The following is a 24,361-nucleotide window of genomic DNA, read 5'->3' on the forward strand; positions in this document are numbered from 1 at the left end:
CTGCTTCGTGTTTTGGAATCACGGAAACGTTTTGTTTATGAAATCTGATAGGCTTCATCATGTTTCCTTCAAGAAGTGAATACCCTACTTGATAATTGTACTCAAAACCTTTTTTTCATTGTTTGACCAGCTGTTAGAGAATTGTTGGGATTAAGGACGATTTGGTCAAGGACATAAAGAACTAGTCTAATGTTCTGGTCCCCTCAGCTCCAAGACCAAGCTGTCTCACTGAAAGGTTGCCTCAAAGGGCCTCTAGACCAACTTCTTGCCTCCTGTGTTTACCGCGGTTGCCATAGCAGCGGCTAACGTCCACCCCTTCTCCCGCCTCACCTTCGTGACGTCACAGGGACACAGCCAATGGGAAAGCAGCCAGGCGTCAGGCCCCGCCTTAGTCGCAGGCACGGCTTTTGCCGTGGCCAGACGCGCGAAGCGAGCGGTGGAGCAGGCCGGTGGCGGCGCGGCCAGCTGCGCCCATTTCCACCCGCGCCAGCCGCCAGCTGCAGAGTCACGATGTTCCGCATGCTGAGCAGCAGCTTTGAGGATGACCCCTTCTTCGCGTGAGTGTCCCCGCCGCGCTCGCCAGGCCCGGCAGGTTGTGGGGGGGACGCCCGGCGGGAGGCGTGCAGAAATGGGGGTGCGAGGTGGCCGAGGTGAAAAGGGGGTGAGGAGAGGTGGGAGTGAGGAGAAGTGGCTGTGGGGAGAGTAGAGGACGTGAGAAGTGGGGACAGGAGCTGAAGGGATTTGGGGGTCATTAGGTGAAGCGATCAGGATATGGGGCGTGAGAGACTTTGAGGGAATACGGCAAGGAGAAGTGGAGGGCACGAGAGAGGGTGAGCTGAGCAGGGTTGGGAGAGGGGGTGTGAGCAGGCTTTAGGGGCCTGATACGAACAGAGTTTGGTGGTGGGAGGTGAGGACTAGGATCCTGAGCTCCAGGCTGCTGGCGATTTGGAGAGACTGAACGGGTGTGCACACTGTGCGCGCGCGTGCGGGGGAGGGGGGTCTCGAATCTGAAGCCCTCCTGTGCAGCAGCAGGGCTTAGCTAGTGACCATAACTGCCATCTTGGTGGAACTTCTAGTGAGAATTAGTCACTTTAATTTCAGATAGGGCCGGGGAGTGCTTTACAGGGTGACAGTTCCTTGAGAAACAGGTGGGAAGTTTTTATTATTATTATTATTATTATTATTATTATTATTATTCCTTATTTTGTTTTGCTTGAGACAGATCTCACTAGACCTTACTGGCCTGGAACTCGGTGTAGACCAGGCTGTCCTCGGACTCAGAGAAATCCACCTGCCTTTCTCCTCCTGATCGCTGCGATTAAAGGCATCTGCTAGCAAAACCTAAAAAAAACCAAAAGCCTATAAAGCAAGTTTCCATAGAGTGAAGGCTGTCACCTTGACAGCGCTGCCACGTAGGAGAGTTGTGAGGCCTGCTTCCAAGTGGTTGGACAGTTGCCATGCGACACAGTTTGTTTTCTTTGCCTGCTTTATCAACAGAGCTGGCCTTGTTTGAGAAGGGACTTCTCGTTTTATCAATGAAAAAAAAATGGGGCAGGAACAAAGAAATGGTGTGTGCAATGAACACCTTAGGCGACTTGGAATGGCGAATGGTCCCCAGTGACATTCGGGAATAGGTTTCACTATTATCTAGTTTTCTGTGGTATTTGAGCTTATTTTATATATATATACCTAGTTATAGCAAAATGAGTAATGCCTTAATTAAATGTAACTTGATATGTAATTAATATCTTTATTTAAAAAAAAAAAGTCTAACAGTTGTAATTGAAACTGTTGGATGACCCTCTGAGCAAAGGCAGGGAACCCAAGATTTGAGGTCAAAAATAGTAACAGATCACAAACAGGCATACATATAAAAAAGCACCCTTCCTCCATGCTTAGCATGGAAAAGACCATCAGTCACACTCTTGAAAACTTTTTAGCCACCGTCAGATCAAAGCAATCATTATCAAAAATATAAGGCAAATTGTAGTAATTGACTATAATACTGATTCATGCTTATAGTTTATTCTCTATATCCATTATACATAGAGTAAACAAACACATCTGGGGGTAAAGAAGTTAAATTTTATATTTTAGGTAATCTGTCCTTTGGCCCACCCCTCTTATTCCAGTCCTAACAAAATGAGTATTCATTTAATATAAATTAAAACATTCATTAAGGTGACAAACATACTTGACTATCTACTGACATTGGGAATGTAAAAGGGAAGTAGAACACACTGAGCATGCTCAACGTTTTTATATAAAGATTGTACCTGATGCTGGGTTTGTACCTCCTGGTAATTGGTTTCTTTAATGGTTAGTTTAACTTAAAAAATATTCAGTAAACATCGCTTAAGAGTGATCTAGTATCCTTAATGATTCATCAAGCAGTTTACGCATAGAATTTCATAATTGCTGATAGTAATTACTATTTTCATTAATTACCATTGTTGATGTTGGAATTGCCTAGACTATTACTCTTTTAAATTTTTTTATTTTTCTTTTTAAAATAAACTTTATTATAAAAAAGACAAGTAAATAAAACATCATATACCAAAATTAACTAGACCCATGGATCTTACAGATATCACTGAAGTATAGGATGATTAAAAAAACAGCCTTCTGGTAAAGGTTTTGGGGAAATGTCCCAAAGCATACATAAACTGAAAACGACTTAAAAGATGAGAAAAGGAAAAGAAAATTCTACCCAGAGCTGAAGCTTCTTATGCTCCTTGCAAAGCAGCCAAAGCTATTAGAAGACTCAAAAGTCTTTCTAGCTAAAAATGAAGGACAGAGCTCAGTACCACTATAGTCACTGAAAAGGGGAGCTGGGGAAGACGACATAGGGAGAACCAGACAGCTTTCCTGTGGATAAATTCTGCACAAATCTGTATTAGGATTAACCACCTGTGCATTAATAGACTCAGCAGCTTACTGAAGAGGATGCAAGAATCGAGGAAGATTTAATCTTCCATTTAAGACCCAGAATTTGAATTCTAAGGCAATCACATTAATTACCTCCTTAGGAAAAATTCACCATTCCTGAAGAATATAACAAAATTCAGAACCTCTATAACATAGTAGCTATATTCTGTACATTGAGTTCAAAATTAACAAAAAATAGGACTCATTCTCTATATAAAAGACTTAACTGGAAGTTTCCCAGATATTAGAATTAGTGGGAAAAAAAATTTAAAGCAGATATAATTTTGCCCCACATGTGAAGGAAAATATGATTGAAATGAAGGAAAATCCATATCAACGAATGAAGTGAAATTTTATATGTAATATATCTATTGTATAATAGATATATTATATAATATAAATAAATGTATGTTGCATGTATTATATATCTGATAGAAATTCTAGAACTGAAAATTATATTTGAAAGAAAAAAATTGACTGGGTAGTCTTAGTAGCAGAATGGAGATAACAGAACAGTCATTAAAATTGCATAAAGACAGAGAATCAAGTGTGGTAGTGAATGCTTTTAATCAAGTCACTCTGGAGGTAGAGGCCTACATACTCCAGGCCAGCCCGGACTACATAGTGAGACCCTATATATAAGAGAAAGACATGAAGAGAAAAAGAGATATAAAGAGAAAAGTCTCCCCTTGAATTATAACAAAAAATAATAATTACAATTCAGCCTTAGAGCAGAGATAATGTTGGCATTGGGCTGGATATTTCTGTGGATGTTGATGCTTTAGAACCATTTTAGTTTTTGTTATAATTCCATTCTTTAATAAAGAATTCACTTAATCATTTATAAACATGTCAGCATACACCAATGGCAGTTTAATATCAATCTATGTTTACAGCATTTCAATTTTCTGGAACCATTTTATGCAGACTTGGCAGAAATTGATGGGTTTTTTGAAATTAAATAATGCTATTTTAGAACATGTCTGTTGTAGGCAGAATAATGGTTCCTATAAAGATAACCATATTCTAATTCCCAGAATTCATGAATATGTTATTCTTGCTGGTCAGAAGTTCCATAGGCATCTTCCTGTTTCAGCTGCCCTCTAGTTTAAGATCTGATCCTTGAAATATATGTTAATTATCTATTGCTGCAATAGCTTATGGAATTTAGAATATATCACATCTTCTGTTGATGAAGAAGCTTAGTTGAGTAGTTTTAAATCAAACCTTGGGAGGCTACAATCAAGTTTATTGAACCTGAGGTATTGTCTAAATGAGCATCCATTTTCAAAATCATTTCCATGGCTGTTACCCAGTTTAGAAAATGTGCTTCTAAGTTCCCCCAAGCCTTTCCAGCTATTGTGTATTAGAGAGCACCTAAGACAAAATTCATAGTCTTTGAAAGATGTGAATTTGAATGTGATATCCTATTACTTCATTACACCAATTTTTTAAAAAAATGTCCAGAAGTTCATCTCATGTTCAAGGGCAGAAGAGGTTACTTGATGGCATAGCAGGGATATAGCACCACTGAATACCATTGGAATGGTTGTCCATCACATATTTAAACAAGCGAATCCCATTGTACACTATCATCAAATTATATTTCTAACATAATTAAGTTTTAAACAGAGATGAAAGAAAAGACAAGGAAATTGTTATAAATAGACTAAGCTCAACAAAGTTGTAATCGGCATTGAAACCTGGACACCTGGAATGGGAGTATAGCACAGTTGGTAACATGCTTACATGAAACCCTGGATTTGATCCCCAACACCACATAGTGTCAGATGCCCATAATCCTAACTCTCTGGATGTAGAGGTAGGGAGATCAGAACTTCAAGGCCATTCTCAACTATATTGTGATTTCAAGGCCAGCCAGCCTCAGCTGCATGAGACCTATCTCAAAACAAATTGAAGATAAAAATATAGACCTCAACCTTGAAATAACAAAGACTTATAGCTATGTAGTTGATATTTTAAGATGAAAAAACAAAGGGTTTTAAATATATATATAAAGAACAATCAACAACAAAAGACAAACATCTTAAAATGTGATAAATATTTGTGTACTCATTTTGATCACTTGTAAATGACAAATAGAAAATAAAGTCACAATGACATGATACTGCTATTCAAATAATTTAAATTGAAAAAACTAACAATAACAAATTTCAGGAAGAATACAGTACTAAAAGAGCTCCTAGTACACAACTTTTATAAAGTTAACATGCTCTTACTATACAGTTGAGCAGCTGTACTTAGATTTACTCAGAAGAAATGAAACTTTATGTGCACAAAGCCTAGTACCTGAATACTTGTAAAAGCCTTATTTATAAAGACAAAAACCTAGAAATAGTTTTGTGATTATATTATGATATAATGATACACACGCACACGCACACATATATAACCAAATCTAGCGTTAGTTAATATTTGTTGAATAGAGCAGCAGGGATAAATTACAAAAGCATTATTCTAAGAGAAGTTAGTGTAAAAGATGACAGACACTATATTGTTGCATTATGTGAGATTCTGAAAAAGGCAAAACTATACTGATAAAGCTGTGATGGTTGACTTGATTGCCACCTTGACTTCATTTAGAAGTGCCTGATTAGTAAAGCACACGTTTGATGTCTGTGAGAACTTTCTGAAGAGATTTACCTGAGGTGAAAGACCCACTGTGGATATGATTGGCACCATCACAACAGGCTGGAGGCCCAGATAGAGTACACGAGAGAAGAAAGAGAGCTCACGGAAAGGATATCCTCCCTCCTTGCTAACCACTTTGACGTGAGCAGCTCTCCTGCATTTTGCCCTTCTCTGCTGTGGTAGACTGAAACCTTAGAAGTTATGATCAAATTGAATCCTTTAAGTTTTTTCTGTGAGCTATTTCATCACAGTTTATTAATGGGGTAAATAGAACTTGGGGAGATGATTTTCTGAAAAGGCTCAAAACAACTTTTGGGGTAATAAAATTGTTGTATATCATAATTGTTCTTAGACTATACGTAATTGTTCTTAAACTGAGTGTAAGTTATTCCCAAACAAAGCTGAATTAAACAAAGCAAAAAACATGTATGTACACCAAACGCAAATCCAGTTAAGCATTTGCTTAATTCTAAAGCAATCACATTGGAAGCAGTTGAGCTTTTTAGAAACTTTTTGAGGGAGAAGAGGGCAGTAGAAAAAAAATGCAGACATGGTTTGCTATAATCTTTTGGGGAATAAGCTATAGGAAGTTAACATACAGCTATGAGAAGGGATGGGTGACTGACAAAAAAAAATCATAGTTTTAATAGTAAAGTGTAATAAGAAAATTAACAGCAGAACAAGAGAAAACTCAGGGTGTACCTAGAAGGATTATCTGTTAGGGGTACGATCTCCTCACATTGAAGGGGAGTGCCAGTAGTATTACTCGGAAATGTGCCTTGCATCTGGGAGACCAGGAAGGAATGATTCAGTCAGGGCTGGAAACAGCAAGCAGTCGAGAAACCATAATCAGACTACTTTAATCCAGTTCTCTCCAGTTCACTTCCATTCCTACTCTATTTAATGCCCAGCGCAAGTTTAACTGTTTACATTTTCTCATTTTTCTTTTCTTCTTTCTGTTCTCTTTTCTTTTCTTTTCTTTTTCTTTTTCTTTGCTTTTTTTTTTTTTTGGTTCTAATCCAATTTCTTGAATGAGTTCCAAGAGAATACAAACAGCTTCATGAAATGAGGTTAATATGAGATATGAAGATAGAATTCAGTAAATTCAATTTAAAATGTTGGAGGTGAAATATTCACTGAGTCAAATATAAAGCTCAGTGAAAAGCTTTGTCAATAGAATGGGTCAAGGGGAAGAGGGATTAGAGCTTTAAGGCAAGGTGGGTAAATGGGAACATTCAGTTACAAGAAAAAATTAATAAGAAAATAGGCAGAATATATAAGAATATAAGGTTTAGTAGAGGCTGGGTGCTGTGACTCACACCTATAATTCCAGGACTTGGGGAGGGAGAGGCAAGAGGATCTTTGAGTTCGAGACCAGCCTGGTCTACACAATGAGTCCAGGACAGCCAAGGCTACACAGAGAAACCCTGTCTTAAAAAACAACAACAACAACAAAAATCTAGGGGACACCATGAACAGGTCAAACCTATGAATCATGGATATAGAACAGTTCATGTTAAAAGCATGAAAAGATTTGTTTGTTTGTTTGTTTGTTTGTTTCTTTTGTTGTTGTTGTTTTTTAAGACAGGGTTTCTCTGTGTAACAGAGCCCTGGCTGTCCTGGACTCATTTCATAGACCAGGTTGTAAAAAACATTTTTAGTAAAATCTGAATTGAAAATTCCCCAGTTCTAGGGAAAGAAATGTTTATCTAGGAACAAGAGGTATTTAGGTTTTTCAACCCAGTGAGACCAGAAAAAAACAAAACAAAACAAAAACCTCCTCACACCAAGTAGTTAAAAAATTAAATATGTGGAAAGTAAAGAAAGTATACCTAAAGTTATAAAAAAGAAACACTAGTCATATATAAAGACAATCTTATCAGAATAAAATTCCAAGAAAAACTCTTAAGAGCCAGGCAAGCTTGGAATGATGAAATTAACGCTCTGAAAGATAAATCAGTCCATGTAACTATAGCCAACAAAACTATGTCATAATGGAAAGAGAAAGAAGCTTTCCATAATATAAACTAATATAAGGAATTGATGAAAACCAAGCCAACTCTTTAGATACTTAAATCATTCAGACTAAAGAGAAAGATGAACATTCACAAGTCTATAGGAAAGGATAACTGTGCTGAAACAATAGTTAAATAAATTAGATATAAGAAAATATTAAGCCTGACAAAATTAACAAATACATGCCTTTCAGTATTAATGGTCAGTATTAAAGACAGATCAACACTTTGTAATCTTTCTACTCATTGCCTTCAAGAAATGCTCTTAACCACCAAAGACCACGAGATCCTAACATATAGCTGCAGAATATATATATTTCTCAGCAACCCATGGGCCCTTCTTTAAAAGAGATTTTAGAATAGGACCTAAATCAAGTCCTAGAAGATACAGGAAATTGGAACAGTTATTTTGTCTCTGGCCACAATGGAATAAAAATAGAAACCCACAGAAGAGAAACTGTAGTACATATACAAACTCAGGAAGATTGAACACAGACTGTTGAATGATTAATGGATCATTGAAGAACTCAAGAGGGGAATTTTACGAATCCTATAGCCAAAAGAATATGAAAACACTACATACCAGTACATATTAGTTGCAAAGAAAGCTACAAGAGGGTAGTTTATAGTTACAAATGCTTACATTAAAGAAATAGGTCTCAGATAGCTTAATGATACACTATATGACCTTGGAAAAACAAAAACAATCTAAACCTAAAATTAGTGGATAGAAAAATACCATGGCAGAAATTAATAAAGTAAAAATGAAAAAAAATTAAAGAAACATTGAGTTCTTTAAAAAAAAAAAAAAGGTTTGCCTGAGACACTGAGGATAGAGAGCCAAGCAAGTGGTAACCAGCCACATACAGAATTAGAATAGGATATACGAGATATAAGTTATGAGCAAGTCAGGGAGTATGCCTACGTATATTGGTGTAGGCTTTTGTAAATATATTAAAAAAAAAAGATTAACAAACCCTCAGCCAAACTAACCAATGAAAATGGGAGACACAAATTAATGAAATTAGTGATGAAAAAACATCACAATAGATAACAATGAAATTCTGAAGAAAGTTAGGCTGTACCTCAAAGAATCATTTCTGCTGAATTAGAAAGTCACATAAAATGGATTAATTTATTGATGCAGATGACCTATAAAACCAAGGTGAAATAAATAATTTAAATAGATCTATAACAAGTACTGAGATTGAAACAGTAATAAAAAAAAAAAAATCTTCACACTAAAAGCCAGAATCTGGAAACAACCTAAATGTCAGTCAACCAAGGAATGGATAAAGAAATTGTGGTACATTTACACAATGGAATATTATTCATCAATTAAAAACAAGGAAATCATGAAATTTGCAGGCAAATGGATGGAACTAGAAACGATCATTCTGAGTGAGGTAACCCAGAAGCAGAAAGACACACATGATATATACTCACTTATAAGTGGATATTAGCCATATAATATAGGATAAAAATTCTAAAATCTATAGTCCTAAAGAAGATAAGCAATGAGGACCCAAGGAAAGAGGCTTAGTCCTCTCTCAGAAGGGCAGACAGCATAGACATCAGAAGTAGAAGACAGGAAACAAAACAGGAGCCTAGCACAGAGGGCCTCTGAAAGACTCTACCCATCAGGGTATCGAAGCAGATCCTGAGATTCACAGCCAAACTTTGGGCAGAATGCAGGGAATCTTATGGAAGAAGGGGGACTTGGAGGGGGTAGGAGCTCCAAACGGAGACAAACAGAGCCAAAGTATCTGGACTCAGGGGGCTCTGCAGAGACTAATGAATCAACCAAGGGCCATGAATAGAGAGGACTTAAGACTTCCTGCTCAGATGTAACCCATAGGCAGCTCAGTCTTCATGGGGGTTCCCTAGTAAGGGGAGCAAGGGCAGTCACTGGCATGAACTTGGTTGCCTGCTCTTTGATCAACTCCTGGCTTTGACTATACAGATATAGTCTGTACTTTTATGGTGTTCATAAACATAACTGTGGTTCTCAATGCTTGTATTTTACGATATACTCTCAATCAGGAAAGTTAAAAATAAGCAGTGTTCTTTTTATGTTAAGATTTCTGGGGTTGGGGATTCAGGAGCCTGCAGAAGCCTGAAGAAGGTGTTGGATCCCCTAGAGCTACAGTGAGAAGCAGTTGTGAGTCTTCTGGGGGTACTGGGGACCAAACCCTGGCCCTCTGGAAGAACAGCAAGCACTCTTAATCACTGAGCTATCTATCTTTCCAGCCTAAACCGGTACGATTGTATTTTAGTAGTGCTCTTTTCCAGACTTATTTGTGCACATTCAATTTAAAAAGACAATATTTATAGGTTTTTGGTGCCCATATTTAGCATGGAATATTCTTTTATATTCTCCAGTGCCCATATTTTGCATGGAATATTCTTCTATAGAGTTATATTGTAAATGTCCGAAAGTGGTCTTACCTGGTATTTTCAGTTTTCCTCACCTTAAACTACTTGTGATATGGTAATGTGCATTTACCAAATGTATACAACATGAAATAAAAGTATATTTTATTAGTGTAATAAATATAGTAGATAGCAAATAGGATAGGATTTTATTAATATTTATGATTATATTTATAAATACTAGGTCTTTTATCAAATAATCCTCTTCTCCTAAATTGTAATATTTTGTCTCCTTAATTATATTAGCGCCTGAGTTTCTTTGTAGTAGTTATATGCTAGTTTTCTTAAATTATTAACATTTAATTTTCCATTTTTCTGTGGTTTCAACAGTGATTCTTTTCTTGCACACCGAGAAAGTATGCGCCACATGATGAGAAGTTTCTCTGAACCTTTTGGAAGAGACTTGCTCAGTATCTCTGATAGTAGAGGAAGAATCCATAATCATAGAGAACATGATGGTGATGAAGATTCCTTAATGGTAAGTTAAAGACAAGTAGCAAGAAAGCTTTGTAGGAACATGATAAAAATGCTATAAAAGTTACGTACTGATAGGGTGTGGCTAATACTTCTATCATGGAAGTATTTATTATATAAAAAGGGAGGCATTTTGCAAAGGTAAAAATGAATTGTTAATGGTGCAGAATTGCACTGTGTTCCTAAAACTTTTAGGATCATATGATTATACAATTACTAGCAATTGTTTCTTGTATATATCTTTCCTAATAACTTCCCCCATGTGTTAAAAAACCCACAAGAACTCCTGGTACCATATATTTAAAATGTTTAAATAGCTACAAAATAAATAAGTGAAGTGGGAAGATAATTCTGTATAAAGAGAAAGTACAAAACCAGCATTTAAATGAAAATCTAAAATCATTGGCCCCTTGCTTTCATGTGTAGTTGGGCAGCTATAACAAATTTCTTCAGGCTGAATAGCTTTTAGAGATCAGACATTTATTTCTCAAAGTACCATGGGCTGAGAAATTTGCTACATTTGATTATGCTAGGAACCAAACTCAGGGCCTTGTGTATGTTATGTAGGTAATCACTCTACCAACTGAACTACGCCTCTTACTCTGGTCTGTGTTTTCCTTATGGGGACATTTTTGAGCCTAATTGCTTATTTTGTAATAATTATTATTTAAAGCTAGATAAGTTATCTGGACATGGTGGCACAAACTAGTAGTCCCATCACTTTAGAGATGGACACAGGAAATAGCAGTTCAAGTTTTTCTTTAGCTAACGTAATAAGTCCATCCTCAGCTACCTAAGTCCCCATCTGTCCTTGGTTAGTTTTATGTCAACACAGGCTAGAATTTTCAATTGGGAAAATGCCTCCAGAAGATCCAGCTGTAATGCATTTTCTTAATGATTGATAGGGGAGAGCCCCGCCCATTGTAGGCGGTATTATTCCTTAGCTGGTGATCCTAGGCTATAGAAGAAAGCAGACTGAGCAAGCCATGAAGAGCAAGCCAGTCAGCAGCACCCCTCCACAGCCTCTGTATTATCTCCTGCCTTCAGGTTCCTGCCTTGTTTGAGTTCTTGTCCTGATTTCCATTGATGATGAACACTGATTTGGAAGCTTACACCAAATAAACCATTTTCTTCCCGAGTAGTAACCCTAACACAAACAAACAAACATAAAAGCTGGATAATATAATATTTAACCTTGCTAGTTACCCTTATAACTCAGGATACAACCTGTGGACTAGGTGACATGCATCTAATCTATTCTTTAAATACAAAGAAATAAAAATAAGAGTTGTATTGGTACATCCAACATGTTTCTGGTCTAAACACACACAATTTTATAATTACCTTGTCTATAGTAATACTATAGTATAAGTGGTAAAACTTTGTATGTGTATATATGCATATTCTCTTTTAAAGCCCCAGGATCTTGCTATGTGTTCAGGATGGCATGGAATTCCCTCTGTGGTACAGTCTGGCTTTGGAACTGCAGTTCTTTCTGCCTCAGCCTCCCACCTGAATGCTGAGATTTGGAGCATGTACACGATGCCCAACTTACAATAATCCACTTTAACTCACAAAAGTCAAATTTTCTTACAGTACTCGAAGCCTCTAAGTAGTTGATATTTTCTTAACTTAAAACATATAATTGCATTTATTCATTTGAGGGAGGCTCAGAGGACATCTCATGGAAGTAAATTTCTTTCCTTCCATTGTATGGGTCCTGGAGACCAAACTCAAGTCATCAGGCTTTTTTATACAACTAAAATCTTTAATTTTTTATATGTTAAAAGTGCAATTTATGAGCTATTTGTTTTGCCTAACATAGACATGGGAGTATACATTAAAATATATATTTTAAAAAGACCTCTATTACCCTTTCTGAAACATAATTTTTTTTTTATTCTCTGAACTTATCTTTAAGAAGCATAAATTTTATCTATTATAGCTACTTATTTGGTAATGATAATGTGATTAAATTTTTTGTTTTAATTGGTTATGGCAGGAGTAGTGGATCTTTAGAAAATGGAATAGCAACAGAAAACACTTTATTCTTGTCATTAATAAGTTTTGAAATGTTTGCCTTAGTCTATAGCAAAGACCTTTTCTTTTAGTTGCCTTACTAAAATAATATGTTCAGAGTACTGTGGCTTCTATATTATCTGGTCAGGCAGATGCTACAATGCATAATAAACAGATAATTTAAAAATTACACATTGAGCCCTTTTTTATTAAACAGCTCTGTAATTATGGTACTTCTGAGCTACACTGTTAGGCAGTGCACTTTTATATTTTAGCTATGCCTATATAATATATGCAAACAAAATATATTATTTTTTTTAGACAACAAGTTCTTCTCTTGTACCTTTTGGAAGGTTTGGTGGAATGGTTCGTGTCATGAGACAAATTATTTTAGCTGTGTTTTTTAACAGATGCTTTTATTAACTAAAGCAGAGTGAGTTTGCATGCATCTCTCTAACTTCCATACTAGCTTTTAAGCTTTGTGCTGGAAATCTGTTACGTGTTTTAAGTTTATTCGAGTGCTTAGACGTGGGTTTTCTCAAGTAGCTACAGAGTTGTTAGGGTCAGAGCCTGGGCCTGCCAGCGCTAATAAGCCAGGCTTGCCCAATGAGCATCAGTATGCCCTTAAACAGACAAGTAATAGTGAGAAGCTGAAAAAGAAGAGGTGTGTTCAATGTTGCCACATTGGGAAGAACTCAGTGGTCCAGAGAAAGTCCTTCCCAAGTCCGTCTTCAGGGCCCTGTCATGGGATTTTGATGTAAATGAGGGAAGATGTGTGGAGATGTGGGCAGTCCTAGTCAATGTGTGGTCCCATCATCGTTTCCTCCCACTCTGTCCTGCAAAGTAATCTGACATTGTCACAGTCATATGACTTCTCTTCTGGGAGACAAATTCCCCACTGGCCAGCACCAGGCTTGAGCCCTTTCATTTTCACACCGTAATATTCCTGAGGAAAATCTAGTTTCTTGAGGCTTACTTCAGCAATCTAATAGCCAAAGAGAGGTTTATTAATACCTTTTTTTTTAAAGAATATTTTAATTTCTACCAATCAAAATTTCCTCTAGAAATGGAAAAATAGAGTTTGAGGGAACATTACTTAATTTTCAAAGAGAGGCGACCATTGTGTGTGGAAGCTGGACTTCCACATGCCTGGGAAGACTCTCCACTAGGTGAACAACGCACATGAGGAAACTCAGATTGACTGCTTTCTCTCCAGCTTTGCTGCCAAGGACACCTTGGTTTTTCTAAACAAACATGGTGACTTCGATCTGCCTTACTAGTTGCTAACACTGAATAGTAGTCCAAGGATTAGAACACACATAGTTTAGACTATTTGTATTTGTATTCTATGAAAAGCTTTTCATTTTTTTGCACTGAATTTGAGGTACTGGTGACTCTGAAGTTTGAGATGTAATATTTGTCCTTCCTGAGAAACTAGTGACAAAAAAAAAGCAGTCTATCTCAAAGATAGTAAAATTATAAGCAAGTTTGCACTGTGGTAGCACACAAACCCACAATTCAAAACTTGAGTGTAATGGGTGAAGATCAGTCAGAGGTGACTTTTTTATAAGGTACGTGTCTATGTGTGGGGGTTTTGTAACATGAATGCAGTACCCATAGGGGCAAAAGAGTGGGTGTCAGATACTTGAGAACTGTAGTTAGAGTTACAGGCAATCGCAAGCTGCTTGACTGCTGGAAGTTAAGCTCAGGTCCTATGACATCTGAGCCACCCACCTCTCCCCAGAGAAAATGAGCTGTTAGGACGAGTAAGAAACTAAGAGAAGCTTGGAGGAGAAAGGAGCTGAAAAATGATATGTGTATATTTATAAGTGTATTCACAAATGTGCGTTTGTGTACTATATGAACATAGGTTATAATTTTTGTATATATACATGTAGTGCTATAATTCTCTAATAATGTTGGCTGTTTGAGATTTTGCATAGGCTTCCTTTTTTTCTTTAACAAATAGTTCTAAAATTATTTTTGCCTAGTTGATTACTGCATGATTATCTCCCAGTAAATTAGGGGATCTTTTTCAACTGTTTTGGGAAGATTTGTTTGCTTTTTTTGGTGTTGCAATTAATGATATACCTCCTACTATCCTATAGCATGCAGACGTCAACCCTTTCCAGTCAGTGGATCGGATGATGTGTAATATGCGAAATGGCATACAAGACTTACAAAGAAACTTTGTAAGTACTAAAAATAAATTGATGAGAACATTATTTTCAATTATTGGTATCCTATACTGTATTGAATTTTGCACATCTTTAACCATTGTTAAAATAGCGAAAAAAGTGTTTTACATGATTTATACCTGAAACAAACATTTAAATGATTATATTTCATCAGTGTATTATAATGTTAGCTTGTTGTTATTTTCTATCTTATTCAATAAAAAACTTAAAATTATATCTCACTTATTCTACAAACTGCAAGTCTGAAAAGTTATTAGTTGACTTATACAATTAAAAAGTCCAATCTCCAAACATTTTTTAGTATTATAAAGAACATTTTCTATAAATTTGCATATTTTATTATTACCTATTTACTTCAGAAGTTGCATGCATGTTAGCAACTAAGTTTTAATATTAAAAATTCTCTGAAAACAGAAATGGTTTGGATGCTAGATTAAATCCATACACGCTAAGTATTTTAAATAAACACTAGTACACCTATTCTGCTGCTTAAAATAGTAGCATCAAAACAAGTAACTTGTGGGTACAGCCTTGCCAGGCCACAGAGAAAGATGATGCAGGCAGCCCTGATGAGACTTGATAGGCTAGGGTCAGACAGAAGGGGAGGAGGTCCTCCCCTATCAGTGGACTAAGGAAGAGGCATAGGGGAATAAGAGGGAGGATGGATGGGACTGGGAGGAGACAAGGGAGGGGTCTATACAGCCAGGATACAAAGTGAATAAATAGTAATTAATTAATTAATTTAAAAAACTATGTAACTTGGTTTGATCTGAAGGTGACCTATGTCTGTCATTCCAATATCTAATTAGAATTCTATGGGTCATTTAAGAATGCCCAAAATCTTGGACATTAGCAATGACTTTTAGAATGTATTAATCTGGTACCAAAGAAAGTATGAAGTTCCTATTACATACCTAATTCACTTGACCTTGGTTGGCAAGGCTGTACAATAGATAGCCTCTGCCTAAGAGACTCTAACATCTTTATTTAAATCTAAGTCATGTAGGCTCAGAGATTGTCCGAATCACTTGTTATTCTTTATATAAGAAATAGAAATTAGCACCAAAACTTGAAGTAAGTTAGGATACCAGGTTCCATTTGGATCAAGTATGTATCTAATATTGTTACTTCTTGGCATTAATTCTTCAATTTAACTAGAATCTTATTTATTTTTGTCTGTAGGGTCACCTTTCAATGGATCCAAATGGTCATTCATTTTGTTCTTCCTCTGTTATGACCTATTCCAAAGTAGGAGATGAACCACCAAAGGTTTTCCAGGCTGCAACTCAGACCCGCAGAGCTCCTGGAGGAGTAAGTTTTCATACTGTTTTTAGACCAGGTCTAGCTGTGTAGCCCCAGCTAGTCTCGCTTTGCAAGCCTGCCTCGGTCTTGCAAGTCTGGAATTGCTGGTATGAACTACCATGCCTGGCACTGAGTATTTTTTAAGCATTCTTAACACTTTATTAAGTTATAGAAAAAGTATATTGTCTTAACAGTGGCAGGGATGGGAGGGAGGCAAGATGATAAGGCACACATCACTGTGGAAACCATGACATCCAGTTGTGGTTACTTAGTGAAATTTTTTTCACCACCCATGAAGGTGACCTTCACACAAAGTGTAGACATTGATAAGATAGAAGCTATTATTTCATAAAATAAATGTCTTCTTATAGTTTATATGTGAAGTTAATTAGTAAGCTAATAAAATATTTTGAAGTGTTCAAAAAGGATGTATAAGAAACTTATATTCCTGCCACAAAGATTACTCAAATCAGCATTTTCTCTGTTTCTTTTAAGATAATTCTTTTTATTTTTTGAGCATAAGTGTAACAGATACAAATTTTCTAATGTGTTCTCTAGATCACTTTTTCTGTCACTTTCTCAGGAGACACCATTTTCTTATTTCTGGAGCTTATCATGCGCGTGCATTTTAATCCATTATATTAAAATACAACAGATGACTTTATCGGTTTCTAAGCTTTATACAGATAGTCATTATTGTACATGTCCTCTACAACTTGCCGCACTCAGCAGCATGTTCCAGAAATGTATTCAAGTTGTATGTGTAACCCATGTATCTTTATTTTTTTAATTTTAATTTGTGTTCTTTTGTTTGTTTTGAGATAGGGTCTTACTAGCACTGGCTGGCCTGGAGCTCATTATGCAGACTAGTCTGGCTTTGAACTCATAGGGCTTCACCTGCCTCTGCCTCCCAAGTGCACCACCACACCCAGCTTTTTATTTCTTTCCTTTTTAATTACTGTGTAGTACCCAGAATATAAACATAACAAAATTTTATCCATGATTTCTTGTATAAGAATCTAAATATAGTATTTCTGGGTTTTAGGGTATGTATACTCCTCACCTTTAAAATTACCGAGTTACTAACCCAAGATGAAAATTCTTGGCTTCTACAAACTGTGATGTGAAAATTTCCATTTCTCCATTGTCTTGTATGTTACAATAAGATCTTAGATTAACAGAATGAATGTAAAGTAATTCATTTTCAGTTCTGATGTGTGAACATACCTATGACTAGTATCTTTAGCAAATTCACTGTCATTTAACTTGGTGAACATAGTGAAGTCTTAAATTACACTAAGTATAATTTTGGGCTTTTTCTGTATTTTTAAAGATAAAAGAAACCAGAAGAGCAATGAGAGATTCTGACAGTGGACTAGAAAAAATGTCTGTTGGTCATCATATCCATGACCGAGCTCATGTCATTAAAAAGTCAAAGAACAACAAGACTGGAGATGAAGAGGTCAATCAAGAGTTCATCAATATGAACGAAAGTAAGTTATCACACTGAAAAAAATTCTCAAAAATTAAAATAGGAGCTGCATTTCTAGAACTTGATGCATTTTTATTTTTATTAAGATGGCTTATAAAGACTGTATAGGAAATTATTGTCAAAGTAATACAATTGTGATTCTGTTATCTAACAGATACATTTTTATGATAACTTTTGTTAATGTGAAGTATCATTCAGTTTTCTGATAAAATAAGATTTTGAGGTTTTTTTAGTAATATTATCAATGAGCAAAATGAGTTTAAATACTTTTATTGTCAAGAATCATACTTGAAAAGTTTAAAGGAACAAGTAAAAATCAATCATAACTTCAATCCCAAGATACCACTCAAGTTTTGATGAATTTCTTTTTAATAGCTTTCTGCATGTATAAACATTTTTTCAACTTCATTATTTTGCTGTTTTGTTCATACTATGCTCAGTCTAGCCCGCCATAATAACCGCAAAAGCCTATTATTTTCAAAAGTATCTAAGTGATTACTTAAAAGTTTCGTTTTAAATAGATCATAACTTCTACATTTTATATTGATAATTTTAATTTCTAGTATATATAAGACTAAGCAAATATTTGTTCTCTAGGTTTTATATTTATTCTTCAATTCATTTAAGCTCTTCTAGTGTCTAACTTTTCTTATTTTAAATTATATTAAAATTTCTAACATTATTAATTGACAAGGTATTTTGGCTAAAAAAATCAATAATCAAGCTTTTATGTTTTAATTAGAATTAAATTATTGAAGTGTCACTATATTTATTTCATATTTTCAGAAAAAGCTTCAATGTTTTATCATAATATTTAATAATACATTAAATGAATATACCATTTCAGAAAAATTACTTGAATTAGATAAAAATTGCTCTTATAGGTACTTACTATCACTAAACCTAACAACTCAACTTTAACCCCCAGGGTGCTACATGGTAGGAGGAGAGAACCTATTCTGAGCAGTTGTCCTCCAGCCTCCACAATGAAAAGTGTACATGCTAAGACTCGTGCCCAAACACACACAAATAGAAATAATAATTATAATACACAGCTTTTAAAGTATTCTTATGCCATAAAAGGAAAGCCAAATAACTTGAGCTTTTTTTTTTAACTATAATCATTGTGATCTTTTTAAGAGGTGTACTGAGTTGCCTTGAGAGATGGTTAGTCATTAAGAGCATGTACTGTTCTTACAGAGGACCTAGTTCAATTGCCACTGTCAGGATGCAGGGAGCAGAGGATGCCCTAAATGAGTGAAGTTGTAAATGAATGTATATCATTGATGTGGGCATAGCCATGACAAGGACCCAAGCCTCAGACCCATGAGAAATTGGCAAAGGCATTCCCCATCTGAGTCAGCCTAGGAATTGGCAGAGCCTCCTTCCTCTAGTCCAAGTGTGAATATTTACAGAGGATTGATCAGTGTACACAAAAACTAGCAACTTCAACTTCCTCTTCTTGGATGTTTTTACAGCTTTGGAATACTTGTCTGCAGAGACCTGTGGAAACCAGCCAACCCCTCCCACTGCACTGCTCACTGAAAGCAATGAGATTGGAGTTGTTTTTTAGGGGTAGCTGGTGCCACTCCCAACAGAGTGCTTTAACCCCCCTGACCCCAGCTTTTCTGTATGTGTTTCATGTCTTTATTTCCTTGCAGGCTCCAGTCAGGTTCCAGGGCCAGGCTGTGTGGTATGCATGCATCATCAGGTGCTCACAAGTACCTGTAACTAAAGCTCCAGAGATATGCCTCTGGCCTCCAAGGGCACCAGCACAAATACATATAATTTAAGAAGTAAATGATATATACATACATACATGTTTGTGTAGATGTACACTGAGTATTTTGTAATGATCAACATGCTGGAAAATTACACTATTTTTCTAAAGGCATCTAAAAGGCATCTGTTTCTAAGGGGGTCGGTGTACCTACTTCACGACATTGAAAGTTGGTAGTGTTGGGAAATTGACAACAAACTTAAGTCATTAGGAACATGAAATGCTGAATGAAAATTCAAGGCACTTTACAGAAGCTTTTCTGTAAAGTATAGACAAGATAGACATCAGAAGTAGGAGAAGACAAGAAACAGGACAGAGCCTTTCACAGAGAACTTCTGAAAGACTCTACCTACCCACCAGGGTATAGAAGGAGATACTGAGACTCAAAGCCAAACTTTGGGCAGAGTGCCAGAATCCTTATGGAAGAAGAGGGAGATTGAAAGACCTGAAGGGGACAGGAGCTCCATAAGGAAAGCAACAAAGCCAGAAATCCTGGGCCCAGAGGGACCTGCAGAGACCAATACTCCAACCAAGGACTTTGCATGAGAGGACCTAGACCCTCTGTTCAAAGGAATCCCGTGGCTGCTCAATTTCCAAGTGGGTTCCCTAATAAGGGAGGCAGGGGCTGTCTCTAACATGAACTCAGTGGCTGGCTCTTTGATCCCCTCCCTCTGAGGGGTGCAGCCTTGCCAGGCCACAGAGGAAGATGATGCAGCCAGTCCTGATGAGACCTTGATAGGCTAGGGTTAGATAGAAGGGGAGGAGGTCCTCTCCTATCAGTGGACTAGGGAAAGGGCATAGGGGAAGAAGTGGGACTGGGAGGAGATGATGAAGGGGGCTGCAGCAGGGAGACAAAGTGAATAAATTGAAATAAATAAATAAATAAATGATTTTTTTTTTAAAAAAAAAATGCAAGCTACTGAAGGAATGTCCAAGAGCATAAAAGAATGTTATGGTCATTGTGAGTGAGTGATTCATGAGGAAATTTCATAAATGAGTATATCATGATCATCCAGTTCATGTAGATAATAGGACAATCAAGAAGGTAAGTGGAAAATCATACTGTCAGTAAACAGGTAATGATAGGAGAAAATTCAGAAGGAAACGCAGAAGTTTCTGCCTCTGTTGTAAGGTTTGGCTACAAGAAGTGTGTGATGGCCTACGGCAATACCAGTAGAAACCTAAGTGCTTGTTCTTTTATTTTGATCTTTAATATAGATGATGCTCATGCTTTTGATGATGAGTGGCAAAATGAAGTGTTGAAATACAGGCCTAATGGATGCTCATACAATCTAGAAAACAATAGAATGAGAAGCATGGGCCAAGACAATCCAGTATCACAGGAACGCAAAAGGAGGTAAAAGTTACTTGTAAAAGCAGTGCTGTTAAAGGAGATTTTAAAGTTATGTAACTTGGGTTGTGGAGATAAAGCTTTTTCCACATAATCAGTATGTTTAATCCTCAAAATCTATGTTGACAAAAGAAGGTATCCTGACATAGTATCATGCAACTGTAATCCCAATACCGAGGAGGAGGGGACGGTCCCTGAGTCTCACTGCCCAATTGGCCCAGCTTATCTTGTGAGTCAGAGCCTAAACAATGACAACAGAGCCAACATTTTTATGACCTATATAAATGCACACATGTGAACATGAACCTACCACACATAAGTACGCTCACCCACATACACAAACACGAATTATGTAACTTCTTATCAAATTCTTGAGAATATTCAAGTTGTATCTACAGTATCATTTATGAAAAAGTAACAACTTTATACTGAATCTAAATAGCCCTTATAAATAAAAAATTGTTTCTGAAAACCAACAAATATATTTTGGAACTGTGATTAATCATCAGAAAAAAAAAAGATGACAAGAATCCTAAGGAAGTTTTATATACTGTGATGTCTACTGTAAAACAATTCCTAATGTGGATGTTCAATGTCATCCACATTGCATAGGTTTAAGGTGTTTATAGAGACAGTATAAAGGGAAAGGTTTTATATTTAGAAAACTTAACTTCCTTACCAAGACAAAGTTCAGCATTTAGTTATAAATTAATTTTAAATACGTTCACAATATATAATAATATCATGTAAGTATTTAATGCAATGTGGTATGTAGATAAATTTTACACAAACTTTCATTTTCCTTGAAATTGCTTTTGGCATAACTGGAAAATTTTTGGTGAAACCACAAATTAAAATTTAGAGTGCTTTTATACATTTAGTACATAGCCTGAAGTTAATTCAAGTTTTGGGGAGAAACTTCAGGTTTCTTGAAACAGAAATCCATTTTAGGCTCTGAGAGAGTACAGGATTGGAGGTGGCCTTAGGGAACCAGCTCTGGACAAATGGACCTCAAGTAAATCAGAAGCTTTGTGCAGGATTCTGCATGCTGTCGTACTGTCTTTGAAGTTCTTGTTTAGGAATTTAGAGCCTGACTATTTTCTGTGAAATGGCTTAAAATTTTGCCTCTATCTTTTTGGAAATATTTGTCTCACCTTGAAAACATTAACATTGTGGTGCCTAACATTGCTAAGTTTAAACACAGTTTAAGAACATGTTAGAGAAAACATGTTCATTTCAAATGTTCTGTAAACCTATGGCCCTAGCAGCTGCATTTTTTCTTAGTTGTTCTGTCCAGTAGAATTTGCAGAAGTGAATTTCCACATGATAAATTGTGCTGGCCAACATATTAACTATTAAATATGTGTGACTATTGAATCTCTTTGACACTTGGGTGGCACAACTCAGGAGCTGAATTAAGTGTAAATTTCACTAGTGGCTATCTTTTTTTTTTTTTTTTTTAACACCATTTAAACTGCAAGTGATTCGGTACAGCTTAGGTAAAATAGCTCTACTTTCTTTTTGGTTTTTTGAGACAGGGTTTCTCTATGTAGCTTTGGCTGTCCTCAACTGGCTTTGTAGACCAGGCTGGCCTTGAACTCACAGAGATCCGCCTGCCTCTGCCTCCCCTAAGGCTGGGATTAAAGACTTGTGCCACCCTGCCCAGGTAGCTCTTACTTCATCTGTTCAATAAAATAGTTGTCTAGAGTTATTGAGGAACTTAAAAGCCACTTACTTGCATTGACTTATAGCCCACTGAGTATTTTTAAATGGTATTAATAGTTATATGTATATTTCTTAGAGAGAAAATTCATCGAAATTCGGCCATTGAAAGTGGAAGAAGACCAAACATGTTTGCGGACAAACTCAATGTCAAAGGATCACCTGCGAAAATCAACAAAAAATAAATAGCTGTGCATTTCATTTGTTTAGTTGGTTGTTTTAACAAAGAAAGTCATGGTGCTAGATAATATACAAAAGACCAAGCTCCTGTTGTTAAATCAATACTATCCTTTTCTTCTGGATCTGAATGTTCTTGTGGGTTTAACTTTACATTGTTCATACTTTAGGAATAAAAATTTGATGTTCAACAATGTCATTAAATTGGTAAACATTCTATATAAAACTCTTATATAATACAAACTTTAAAATAAACATGATTTTGCTTTCTCAATTATTTTTATATTGACTATATTATATAAAATAAAACTAAAATAATAGGTATTATGTACAGTATACACAAAAGTAAGATATTAAAACAACATGCATTGTGTCTGCTATCATCACAGTAGAGTGATGTAAACCAAACTAGTTTTCCCCAAATTTTATAATGTGCTATATAATTAGCTAGCTTAAAACCTGAAAATAATAGAATATGTCAGTGATCCAGGTATGGTAGCTCACACCTCTGATCCAAAAATCCCAGAGTGAGGCAGGAGAACTCTGAGTTTGAGGTCCTAAGCTATGAGAGACCATATCTCAAAAATAAATTATACACACACACACATACACTGTTCGTATTTTGTAAGAAGTTATTACTTTGAAAAAGAACAAGAATAATTAATTTTTAAGCAAATATTTTAAAATGCTAATGTTCATGAATTTTGTCATAATTTCTTCAGAGTCTAGGTTTGTTCCATATCAAATTCATACAATTTATCATTATTTAAATATACTTTCTCTTTACATTTTTAATGTTGCATATTTCTGTCTTGTCGTAGCTTAATGAGAAATTTCTTGTACATTTAGAAAAGTACAATTTTCTGGTCTGAAAACTAGAATAAATTTTCTCAAAATTTGTTAGCTGTATATTGCTCAGTAAGGTGTTTGTTAATAATTCAGTTGCTCCTCTTTTAGTTATACCATTTAAGAATTCAGTTAGCCTTTTTACTCTGGAATTCAAGCACCAATCCATCTTTATTCAAGTTGGGGGTAAAGTTCATAAGACTATAGAGATCTTAATTCTTAATTTTTATCAAGGAAAAAAATGATCAAAAAAATGCATCATTCTATAAACCTCAGTATTTTCTAAGGAGTAAACCTATGCTCATACTCCATTTGCTGACTATAATATATGTCTGTTAATTTTACTGATCTTTGTATTATGTCCTTAATTGATCATTATGATAAAAATGTGTTCCTTTAATAACTTAATTAATTGAGCATGTATTAGTTAAAATGGTCCTCTTATGAATGGTTTAATATACCAATAACATAACACTGGAACGTTTTCATATTGCAAATACATATTTTTACTTCATTTTATGTGTGTGTGCATGTATGTGCCAGTGCACAATTGTGTATGGGCTCATGTGCAAACATCTGCAGAGGCCATAGGATGCTCTCAGGTGTTGTTCCTCAGTTGCCGTCCACCTTACTTTTGAAACAAGTAGTGCTCACCTATTAAACTTAATTGTCTGGTCAGCCAGCCCTAAGAACTCACCCTTTTTATACAGGTACCAGGATCCAGCTCAGGCCCCTGTGCTCACAAGGCAAGCACTTTCCCAGTAAAATGCTTAATTTTAAACAATTCTCCTACATAATTTGACTTGATAAAGCAAAATCTCAAAAGACAACTTAATCTCCTTTTGCCTAAATCATTATACAGATAACTTTCAATCATTATATTCAAATCTGAAAACACTTTATTCACCTGTGCTTCATAGTGTAACTCCTTTAAATCATAGCAGTTACAGAATATATAGACACTTCCCTTTC

At 35.9% G+C, this 24,361-nt stretch overlaps 1 protein-coding gene across 2 annotated transcripts; it reads left to right on the forward strand.

Moving 5' to 3' along the window:
• Positions 1 to 407: 407 nt before the first annotated feature.
• Mlf1 (myeloid leukemia factor 1) lies at positions 408 to 22,787 on the forward strand. 2 transcript variants are annotated; one of them, XM_055596840.1, is made up of 7 exons: positions 408 to 557; positions 10,359 to 10,506; positions 14,630 to 14,713; positions 15,902 to 16,030; positions 17,355 to 17,514; positions 20,512 to 20,650; positions 22,446 to 22,787. In XM_055596840.1, the coding sequence occupies exons 1-7, from the start codon at positions 511 to 513 to the stop codon at positions 22,549 to 22,551; spliced, it is 813 nt and encodes a 270-aa protein (XP_055452815.1). In that variant the 5' UTR covers positions 408 to 510; the 3' UTR covers positions 22,552 to 22,787. The 2 variants fall into 2 exon arrangements, with proteins under 2 accessions (XP_055452815.1, XP_055452816.1); XM_055596841.1 differs by lacking the exon at positions 15,902 to 16,030.
• The last annotated feature ends 1,574 nt before the right edge of the window (positions 22,788 to 24,361 follow it).

Source organism: Psammomys obesus, unplaced genomic scaffold, assembly GCF_907164565.1.
Source record: "Psammomys obesus unplaced genomic scaffold, mPsaObe1.curated_primary_1811, whole genome shotgun sequence".
Taxonomy (NCBI): Eukaryota; Metazoa; Chordata; class Mammalia; order Rodentia; family Muridae; genus Psammomys; species Psammomys obesus.